The sequence below is a fragment of the Corythoichthys intestinalis genome, chromosome 10, assembly GCF_030265065.1.
Source record: "Corythoichthys intestinalis isolate RoL2023-P3 chromosome 10, ASM3026506v1, whole genome shotgun sequence".
NCBI lineage: Eukaryota > Metazoa > Chordata > Actinopteri > Syngnathiformes > Syngnathidae > Corythoichthys > Corythoichthys intestinalis.
Window position 1 is genome coordinate 39,702,690 of NC_080404.1, and position 11,759 is coordinate 39,714,448.

At 37.7% G+C, this 11,759-nt stretch overlaps 1 protein-coding gene across 1 annotated transcript; it reads right to left on the bottom strand.

Annotated features, from left to right (window-relative positions):
* Positions 1-916: 916 nt before the first annotated feature.
* On the bottom strand, positions 917-9,082 carry tial1 (TIA1 cytotoxic granule-associated RNA binding protein-like 1). The gene is made up of 12 exons (XM_057849030.1): positions 8,841-9,082; positions 8,378-8,474; positions 8,106-8,204; positions 7,937-7,991; positions 7,781-7,868; positions 5,962-6,037; positions 3,503-3,611; positions 3,298-3,393; positions 3,125-3,209; positions 2,931-3,054; positions 2,715-2,860; positions 917-2,582 (listed from the first exon to the last, which is right to left on the bottom strand). The coding sequence occupies exons 1-12, from the start codon at positions 8,867-8,869 to the stop codon at positions 2,468-2,470; spliced, it is 1,119 nt and encodes a 372-aa protein (XP_057705013.1). The 5' UTR covers positions 8,870-9,082; the 3' UTR covers positions 917-2,467.
* Positions 9,083-11,759: the final 2,677 nt, after the last annotated feature.

Sequence of the window (11,759 nt, forward strand, 5' to 3'; positions counted from 1 at the left end):
ACTTTTTGATGACACTGCGCACGGTAGACACAGGAACATTCAGGTCTTTGGAGATAGACTTGTAGCCTTGGGATTGCCCATGCTTCCTCACAATTTTGCTTCTCAAGTCCTCACTTTTTTTTTTCTAAATTCAATGTGGTAGGCACAAGGACACAGGTTGAGTCAACTTTAATCAATTTTAACTGGCTGCAAGTTTGAGTTATTGCCACCACAGGTAAAGTGTGCCACAGGTAAGTAAACGGTGCTGTTTATTACACCAATTAGAGAAGCGTCACGATTTTTCAAAGGGTGCCAATACTTTTGTTGAGGCCATTTTTGGAGTTCTGTGTAAAATGATTTACCCCCCATCCCCCCCCCCCCCCCCCCCCCAATTCTCTTTTGTTTTTTTTCATTGCAAGCAAAATCAATGAAGATATTACTACCAAAGCATTTGTAATTGCAATCATATTCTGGGAGAAATTGAGCATTGTCTGACTGAATTGCATGGGTGCCAATACTTTTGCCCAGCAGTGTATGCAGAGAAATAAGTAATAAAGATCCCAAAAGACCTGGTTTGAGTGTGTCTTTATTTCAAGTGACTAAATATGCTTCTATTTTCTAAAGAAAACCATTCCCAGCTTTTATTAAACATCACTTGTTTGTCACGGAAGCAAATTGTCATTACATTCAGTATCTTATGCAACAAATATATTACACGTCACAATCGTGCAGGTCAAGCTAAAACATCTGCTTCCTGCTACTTCAAGAAAAAGGCTAATTCCTCAGTAGATAATTTAAAAATGGTCAACCCGATTAATTTGATATTTACTCAAGACATTTTTTCACAACATCCTACCCATAGTTATTTACAATTTCACTGGGGCAGCAAAAGGTTTTGCAATTATTATTTTACCAATTGTTTTGTTAACCCCCCCCCCCCCCCCCCCAACAAAAAAAAAGCTGCTGTGCTAAAACAAATGGCAAATTAATTCAAGCCAAATGGAAAATGTTTAACTACAAACTTTAAAGAACACTGGTGGGGCGGGGGGATAGTAGTACCTTCTGTCTTTTGTGTGGAAAACTGCCATTTTACAAATTTGTCCACTAACATGCAATACCCTGAAAATAAAGTCGGACATAAGGTATAGTCTTTACAAAGGTTACTGATTAAAAAATATTCTAAAATCAGGGATCAGCAAGGAATAATGAAAAAGGAAGACTATATTCCTCTAGGAAACCAGCCCAGAATATGCACAAACATTCGTGAACAAGCAGGTGAATTCTTTTAATTTAACCCTTCAATCAAATGCAACTGTGATCCTATAATGGAGTTTTTCCTTTGCTAGGAGATAAGCTCACTCACAAAACAATTCAAAAGCTCAACAATTAACATGCAGTTGTCCACTCAAAAGAAGGGGCAGATGAGCAGTAAAAGTAACACTATCTTTGCTCACAAAAGTAAACCGAGCCATACGTCCACTTTAATTTTAAAGCCACACCGCTTAATAGAAATTTTTGTGTGCTGCAAACTATTTCAGGACTTCTATTTACAAAGCACTTTTCGTTCATATCAAAAATGCAGTGACTGTATGGCTGTTATCTGAACACAGGCCAATGTTATAAGGTTACCGTGGCTCATTGCAAGTGAAGCAATTGGTGGTTATGTGAGACACTCTTGACTTGTACACACGTAAATTAAAAATATCAACTCATAAACCGCTGTGTTCTTAACTGTAGTATAAAATAATAGAAAATGCTCCAAGTGCCAGCAGTCCATAAACATTCTGACAGGACTGCAACTGGCAAATTGAAAATATTTGATATTCGTTTAAGAAGTGTGAGGAACACTGTTGAAGTATTGCTGTAGTTTTAAGTTTTCATACAAAATTAAACATGTGAGACACTAGCAGAAAAAAAAAAAAAAAAAAAACAACAACAACAACAAAAAACGCATATATTTGTGATTTAAAAAGAAAAATGTTTTTAGAGTTATCATTCAGTCCCATTGACGATAAGTGTCCAACTATGTGGGACTTTACCTTCTGCTGTGAATTTAAATAAATTTGTCACTAGACTTGCCAGACTGCCAGGAAGGCTAGCCGGGAATAAACATCCGTTCATTGTCTGCTCGCCCACCCAGTTCAAATGGATTGGACGTCTATTGCTGTCAATGGCAACCAATGAATTAAAGCTTTTACCCAAACTTCAAATGCAATTGAGATGATCTTAACTTTTAAGTCTTGCTAAAACGACACACAAGGGCCAAAGAGCAACAGAGTCAGAGCTCCTTCCGATTAATTTCATGTTGGCAAGACTTACGTAGTTCGCTGGATCCTCATAAACTATATGTGAACTTTTCGTTTGCAAAAAATATTTGAAACTGGCGCTATCAATTAAATTATTTGTCCTTTGAGGCAAATAAAGGCTTTATGAATATGCTTTGACCAGAGCTGGTTCTTCTCAGTAATAGGCTTTTTTTAGGACCAGCTCACTGTGTCTGATAACCAGTCATGTTGAAGTTGGACACAACTGAATTTGCCGAGGCAGAAGCCTGAGCTGACTGAGAGCCAAATCCTCCGACCCAACCAGGCGACTGAGACTGCCTGTGAAATCAAGGAATTATTCATTAGAAAGTTCTCCGCATAAAGTGGATCGCCCAAATATTTAGCTTTATCTGTTAAATTGTATATCATATCAGTTTTAGTTTCTAATGAAACATTGCATTTGATACATACTCTACTCCAAATCCTTGTTGATTCCATGACTGGCCATACATGTTATAGGAGGGAACTTGCCATCCATTAGTCATATACTGCTGTCCATACTGCTGCTGCGGACTCCCATAGACCTGATTCCATTGGCCCCACTGGCCGTATTCAACCTGTGACAACAAATAGTCACTCAGAAGCGATATCACAAACTAAATACCTTACTTTTGACATTTATGTTACCTGTTGGGAACTTTTGGTCATATCAGGAGATTCTTTGCCCCAGTAGCACTTGACTATGTGTCCTTCAATGCCTGTGCCATTTACTGACACAATAGCGTGTGCAGCACTGTCATGGGAGGAAAACCTGTCAAATGGAAGAGTTAATAGTCAACATAGAGCGAGGTTGACATCTACAGGCTAAATGCTGCAATTACCTGATGAATGAATAACCTTTCTCAGGGAAGACTCTGATTTCCATGATCTGACCGAATGGCGAGAAGGTCTGCCGCATTATTTCATCTGAAATAAATTGAGAGAAAAGCCATTTAATGTACATTTGTCGACACTGACATCAATCTTAAAGAACAATTTTTTTTTTTTAACTTGCCAGTTAGTCCAGATTGAATCCCTCCACAGTACACAGTACAGTTCTGTGGACTGGATTGGCTCACAACATCATCGAATCTCAGTTGTTTTGAGCCATCTGAAATCAACACAAAACAAGTGAGACCAAAAAAAAAAAAAAAAACACCCGCACTAACAAAACATACCGTTTTCGCAGAATCAACAAAACATTGGCATTCAAAACTTACTGTCCTGAGTGTTTTTGGGAGCAGGTGGTTTTCGTGTTGCCCAGTTGGTCCGGATTTGACGTCCTCCCAGCCACTGGCCGCCCATGTGAACAATGGCATTCTCTGCATCCTATGGGAACAAATCGGCAAGTTCACCCTGCTACTCAACTAAATAAATTACCGTATACTAATGATTAGTAATATTAGTGGTCAATTACTTAAAACATGCGGAATTTCCACAAACAGCGGCCAAGTTACTGTCGGGGTTTTTTTTGTTTTTTTTTAACTGTAAATATGCATTTTAGGAATCATAAATGGACTGCAAACGAAAAAATGATTATTTACAGATTGGTTCGAAATGGCGTGACGATATGGAAGATGAATCCAATTTAGTTTTCTTTAGGAAAAAAAACCTTAACCTTAATTGGGACGTATCTTTAGGGGAAAAAAAACCTTAACCTTAACTGGGACATATCTTTAAGCTGCGTGTCAAACTCAAGGCCCGGGGTTCAGATCTGTCCCACATCATTATTTTGTGGAGCATTTAAAATCACATGCGTTGACTGCAGGTTTCTTGCCAAAGTAACATTTCTGTAGTCCCCAAAGAAATATTGAGGACTACAGAAATCTGAAAAAAAATATATTTTTCTTCTTTTAATAGTGTGTAAAATAAATAAATGAGGCAGCATGGTAGCTGAGTGTTTAACACGTCCACCTCACAGTTCTGAGATCAAGGGTTCGATCCCGGGCCCTGGCCTTCCTGAGCGGAGTTGCATGGTCTCTCTGTGCATGTGTGGGTTCCTCCCACATCCCAAAAACATGCAATATAGGCTGATTGAACACACCAAATGGTCCCTAGGTTTTAGTTAGTGTGTGTGTACGGTTGTTTGTGTCTTGTAGTTGGCTGGCAAACAATTCAGGGTGTGTCCCGCCTACTGCCTACTGTTAAAGGGAACCTCGGACTTGAAGACTCTAATAAACCAAAATTGTTCTCTTTTACTAAAATATGTGATTAGAAAGATAAATGATTGCCATTGATTTAAAAATCTAAAATAGTACATGTTTTGACTTACGGAGGGCGCCATGTTTTATGCGTGCAATGGACGCTCGGGGTGATGACGTAGTTGGCCTGGACTGGGAGAATAGCTGTGCTAGCTAGCAAGCGAAGCTAGTATGATGACTGGCATGATTTTGTCACATTCTGATGCTGATGAGATTAAGTGTTTTGTTAGAGATTTGGGATGCGTTCCTGACATCGTACCTGCATCCAATTCCAGCTCATCAGCAGTGTCTTTAAACCGATCCTAGGCAGGTTGCCGAGATATTGACTTGCTGCCATTTGACAGTTTGTATTCTCGAGCCCTTCGTTGGTTATTTACATGGCGAGACGTCCAACACATGTGCACATCTGTTACTATTTGTGTTTTTATTGAGTCTTATTACCTTTTCATTGCCTCAAAATACTTTTTGCATGTGTTTCCCTCTCATACTGTTAAGCATTGTTTTCTTGTGGTAGCTTTTAAGCAGATTGTTGATCTGTTATCACATTAGCCACATAGCGTATTCAAACCACCCATATTTGTTATTACTGTGTTTAAGTATTTTCTTAAGACATCTTGAATATGTTCTGCCTGTATGCATCTAAACAAAACAAGCTAAAACCGCACGGTAGTACTTTCGGTGTCAAATTCCCCCCTTTAAGACATTTCGCCGATGTAGCACATTTTTGCAGAACACCGGTTTTGTCCTACACTGGACTTGTCTTATCCAGTCTCCCCTGTTCATTTTGCTTTTCCTGCTCGTTTTGCGAAATATCGACAGTTCTGTCCTGCTAATTAATGTTCCGCCCGGGTTCAAATTGAAGGGGCTGAACAGATGACGTGTTTATGTCACTAGTCATTTTCTGGAAGCCCGGCAGCATAGTCCAGTGACATCACCGCCCTGCAACATCAACAACAATGGCACCCTACTAGTTAAACTAATTTTACAAATTGTATAAAAACGAAACGTCAAGAGGGGTTTTGATATCGAATTATTTTAACTCATACTAATGTTTATCTTTAAGAACTACAAGTCTTGCTATCAGCGGTTTCCTTTAACTAGGATAGGTCCAGCACCCTCATGAGGTTAAGTGGCTCATAAATTGAATTGATTAGTTTTGGATTAAACGTAAATTAAGTAAACCATAACCCAAATACGGCCAGTGTCAAAATTGAGTTTGACACGCTTGCTTAAAGAGAATGACACATCCAGTGACAAATTGGAGAACGGCCACTATTTGAGGAACTTCCAATACCTTTAAGGCTAATAATCTACAAATTATTCTGTGCCTGTTATCTTTAACAATGTTAAGAGTCGAAAAAAATACCATTGTGTGCATGTGTGGAACTATGCATTTCTAAAAATATTTGTCCAAAAAGTAGAATAATAGACAGGAAAAGAAATAACCTTTCATCTGTGTTGCGGCACTGGAGCCTTACCAGTTTGTTGTAGAAGGACACAAATCCATACCCCTTTGATTTGCCTGTCGCCATGTCCTTCACAACACGAGCATCTCTGGAGCAAAATGCGAAAACATCTGTGAGTTTTTCAGCCACATTGAATTGCACTAAAATAGGAGTCACGCAAAAGACACACAGAACTGTGAATCCACTACACTGTCCTAGGTTAATGGTAGCTATCTGGACCCTGGATCGAGTGCTGACTCACTGACTCAAAAGAAGGAATTAAAAAGGTGTACATGCAGTCTAAATATAGATTTTACATGACTAAAATGTATTAACTAACATGTTATAGCCATAAGAACCTGTTATAATGTCTATGTTTAATCTCACCAAATATGATGTACAGTACCATGCATTCTCTTCTGTCCTACAGATTAAAAATATAGAATACATAAGAATAAAAGGAATAAAATGGCATACATGGCCAGATTACTTTATTTTCCTTGGTCAATTCTTTACCACCAATATGGAGTACGGCATTTGGGAAGCTGCAAATTTTGAGAAATTGACAATTTTCAGAAATTTTTGAAGAGCGTAAAAGTTAATATGCAATTAAAAACAATTTAGAGGAATACATTTAATACGGACTGTGATCATAATCTATACCATTTCACGTAAATACAAAGCATCTAGAAATAAAGACAAGAAGAAAAATTGAATAGAGAAAAAAACTACATATGAGTCTCCAGAGTGCACAGATCCTTGCTGTTAGCCTTCAAGATCCTGTCCAATCCTATGAGCATTTCTGTAAAATAACCAAAATGCTATTACTTCACTTAGACCCACATCTAAAGGCTGTTCAGGTTCATATACACAGCTTACAAAGTGCTGAAACTTACCATTTCCTAAATATGCACAGAAGAAAAACACTATCTGAGATAATGCTGAAAAACGTGAACTGCAAGAGAGCACTTCATTTAGGTGAGTGGTAATCAATGACTCCTGACTGACGATATAACATTTAGTGTGTACGGTTTTATGTTTTTACAGGCTGAGGATATTACATTTTCAAATGAGAGTGACACTGAAACCTCAAGGTAATTTGGACATAGGAATTTCAAACCCTATGAGCAAATTGGTGGCTATTTTAAACTCAAACTTGACAGCCAATTGGAGAAGTCACAAACAAAATGTAAGGACCAAGGATATATGTTGAGCAATAATAAATTTCTATTTTACTCTATCTTGAAGGCATTTTTTAACCACATTTTCTCCAATACGCCCAATTTCACACCCAAATCCACCCCCACCCTACCCCAAAAGCTTTTTCCCCCTGTCACACACAAAAATGAACAATTTATCCCTAAATATTTGTTTTAAAATGGTTTTTCTGTCCGTTCCAACACGACGTAACATTTGGGGAAATCTTTTCACCTTGCTAATCTTAGTGAAGCGTCAACATTTTTTTCTAAGATACCTGACAGTTTTTACTAGGAAGAACATATACAAATGTGCTTACATTTTTATTTTTTGTAAGTGTACAGAGAGCTATTTAACCCATTGCCTGCCATTGACAATGATAGCCATCTAATTTATTTAAACTGGGAGGAGTGAATCCACATATTTCAAAGCCATCGTATGCGATCATTCGTTACCAGACTAAAGCACCATCAAAGACAGCTAAGGAGTTAAAGGCTAAATAAAAGACAGTGCAAATTACTTAAAATGTTATTGCTGCATTAACACAAGTTTCTGAGAGCAGGCAATTTAAAACATGATTCTTACAGGCAAGCTTTGATGTTAAGGTTGTATTTGAAAAAAATGAAACAATACAGCGGAAAAGAAAAAAACTTACGAGATTTTCCCAAAAGGTGCAAATGCAGCTCTTACATCTTCTGTGCTAATCTCAGGGCTCAGATCACCCACAAACACATGGAAATGATCTACAACGACATAAAAACAATTGAGGAAAAAAAATCTTACATTTAAGATAATTGCTCAGAATGCTTACTGGATGTGTCTTTCTTTTGGCTACTTGGCGTGGTGGCCCAATTTACTTTGACCTCCTGTAAATGAAGGGAGGAAACATCACTTAAGTCTTGCAGGCACTTTCTATTAAGAAGCAATACTATTAACCTAATACCATTTTAAATAAGACTGCATCAAGAAATATATCGAACCTTTCCAAGTATTTTTCTTCCATTCATAGCGGCGAGGGCTGCTGCAGCGTCTCTGTGTTCAAAGAATTCCACGAAGCAATAGGGGTCATTCGTCGTATGCTGAAAGTCATATCAAAGAGTTAATTCAGTCTTTGAATCATGGCTTTACGTTAGCATAGACATAGAGAAAGTAGACTCTCCTATTATAGACTGGAGAGCAATAGTTTTAAAAAATGTTATTCAAGCTTAAGTAAAATTTCGGTATAAATCTCAAGAATATGTTTACCACCTACCTCTGTGATCATTTTACAACTTTTACAAGGCCCTATTTGAGTGAACAGTTGTAGAATCAGAATTTCGGTCACATCCCTAGAGAGGTTTCCCACGTACCTGGAAGAAAACGAAGAAATTAAAGAATGTTCCGACAGTTAAAAATAACAACAGTGGGGAATGGGTATGTATGCCTTCAAGATGGAAATGTCAACGTGTCTGTGGCTTCACTTGACACAACCCGGGCTGACGTTGCTAATTTAGCAGCTACGGACATTTGAGGCAGTTTGTCGCACAGTTAGAGACTACTATTAGCAATACTGTTTGTAAATTTATAGTTTGCGAACACTGTTGACTTCAACTTGACTCTTGGCTGAAATACACACCGATATACAACTAGCAGTTAGCGTCAAGATAGCGACCGCTTTTTGAAGTTAGCAACCTAAAAAACACTGCCGATCTTTAAAAAAGGCGATTGAAACCCACAACGTTCTGGGGTAGGAATCGTCATCCATAGTCGATGTCGGTGGTCACAACAGGCAAAAACTGGTTATGTATTTGTTAGTAAGCTAGTTTCGCGCTTTCTTAGTACGCTGTTCACAACTTGCTAACTAGCCGGAAGCTAGCTAACCGGACACCAGGGTTACGTCATACTAAGTGCGCATGCGTGTTCTATCTACTTTTTTTTTTGTAATAAATAAATCAATAAACAAGTCCTCTAAATAGAAGACAAGGTGTGAATCTAAATCTTTTATTTAAATCAGTATTTAAATTCCCAAATTTTGAATGAATATTTTATTTATCCTGTGACCTGGCTCTCAGAGTTGAATGGAATCTTCGAGACCTTTCTCTATAAATTTGTTTGACCGTGTGAATGCTTCATGAACGCACATTCCGTACTGCTACTCTTGACTTCTAATTATAGATACAGTCGTCGTGTGATGTTGTTTTTCTTCTATACCAGTAATTCCCACCTTGTTTTGAGATAATCCACAATATATGAGAAAATATCAGTTAACCAAAGCCAACAAACAAAAATTAGAATAGTAATGATTTTGTTTCAATTTACTCACATTTACTTTCTCTATGTGAATTCTGTTGATAATGAGTAGGCAAAAGTATTTACCCCTTATAGGGCACTTATTCAAATATTATGATTATGTATGTATGTATATATTTAGCGGAAAACACAGACAAGACTGAAAAAGCAGTTTCTGCTCTTGCACCCCTCTTTAAAATAAACTGCTGTATTTTAAGCCAAAAGAACTGTTGTGTTTGATAGAACAATATGTCTATATGCTGCCATAGCAGATTCATGGCGCATTAAGCCCCCGAACTATTTTTAATTTGTCCCTTTTACCCTGGAAACCCCCGTTTACAGACGTCGCGCAACCGCTTTTGTTTTAACCCAGCCATAAAAAGAAGTAATTATATTTATTAATCAAAATTTCTGTCATTTTTAGCTTAGAATCATTAATCAATGTCTAATATTTCGTTTAAAAAAAAAATACTTTAAACATTTTTTCACTCGAATATTTTAAACTTTTAAAGAAATTACGTCACAATGAAAAAAATTGGTGTCTGTAAATAAGTCACGGATATCTACCTCATAACTATTGCTTAATTGTATTTTTTTTTGTTACTGTCGCATTTTCCCCGATATGTTAGAGGATAAAGAATCGATCCAAACAAAATAAAATAGAAGAAAAAAAACGTTTAAAAGGTTAAATATATGAAAAAGAAAATCTCGACCACTCCTTGATGTCTGCGATTTCTGCATCGCGTACCTTGTCATATTACTATGTTTCACCCATAAAATCCCCCCAAAATCCGGCTGTGATCATTCACAGCTGTGTCTTGACACCCGGTGATACATGCTACATGGAGTTTTTGGATCAAAAAGAGGTAAGTACGTGATAATATCTCGTTAAAATCATGGCGTCTTTAATTATGTTCTCGCGTGCTCTCACCTCCTGTTAGGATTTTGCTGTTTAAAAAAAATTATTATTATTATTTTTAAATGCCCTCCTGTTCAAAATTTTTCTTCCCCGTGAAAATTGAGATTTTAAGCTTTCTAAAGATGTATCACACGTGCATATAGGACATTTTTGAAATTTGGCCAAATTGGGGTCTCAAATAAATATATATATATATATATATATATATATATATATACAGTGGGGAGAACAAGTATTTGATACACTGCCAATGGGTTTTCCCATTGACTGTGTATCAAATACTTGTTCTCCCCACTGTATATATACTGCCATAGGACAATGGATGACCCCATTCTAAATGCCCCTATCTCGGAAACTACATGATGGATCTTAATGAAACTAAATACACTTTATGTTGAAGGTCAGAAGTTTTATTGGGTAAATTTACAAAGAAAAGTACAAATATTTGTTGGTTCTATGACAGATTTTCATAAATGATTAATATGAGCGCCGCCTGTGACTCTGCACACGTTGAGTCGGTATTTGAGCTCGTGCCAAACTCGCTGCAGCATGTCTTCGGTAACAGTTTCCAGTGCAGCTGTAATTCTCTGTTTTGTTGTTCAGTTGGTGCCGTCTTTGCAAAATTTGTGAAGAAGGCATGCTGCACTGTCTTCGGTGACTGAGTCCAAGCATACTCTATCACGCAAAATGTCTTTTCTTTTGAAGTGAATGTCATTTCTTAACCTGAAAAGATAGAAATGTCAAACGTTACACACAAAAACTTGAAACGTTTCTACACAAGATGTGAAAATTTGAGGTCATTCCAACGAAAATTGTCAAAATTATTGGCCAACGAAACATTTTGGAACACCCTGTATATTCGGCCATTATTAGAGTTAATTTCTGTTTTCTATATAATACAGATGTTGGTATAGTGTACAGAAACATTTGTGCAGAGTATGGACTGGAAACACTTCCTAAGGTGGTGGAAAATGAGAGGGCTAAGATTCTGTGGGACTTCCGGATACAGACTGATAAGATGGTCGTGTTCAACCAACCAGACATCATGATCATGGATAAGCAGCAGAGGACAGCCGTTGTGATCAATGTAGCCATCCCCAATGATGGCAATATCAAGAAAGAGGAACACAATAAACAAGAGAAATACCAAGGGCTCAAGGAAGAGCTGGAGAGAACTTGGAAGGTGAAAGTAACAATGGTGCCTGTGGTCATAGGAGCACTGGAGAAGTGGCTCCAGCAGATACCTGGAATAACATCTGACATTTCCATCCAGAAGAGCGCAGTCCTAGGAACAGCGAAGATATTGCGCAGGACCCTCAAGCCCCCAGCCCTCTGGTAGAGGACCTGAGCTTGAGATGAACAGCCACCCAGCTTATCAGGGGAGATGGGGGGGCGGATGAGGAAAGAGTTTTTTTTTTTGTAGTACAATAATAATAATATAGGACTG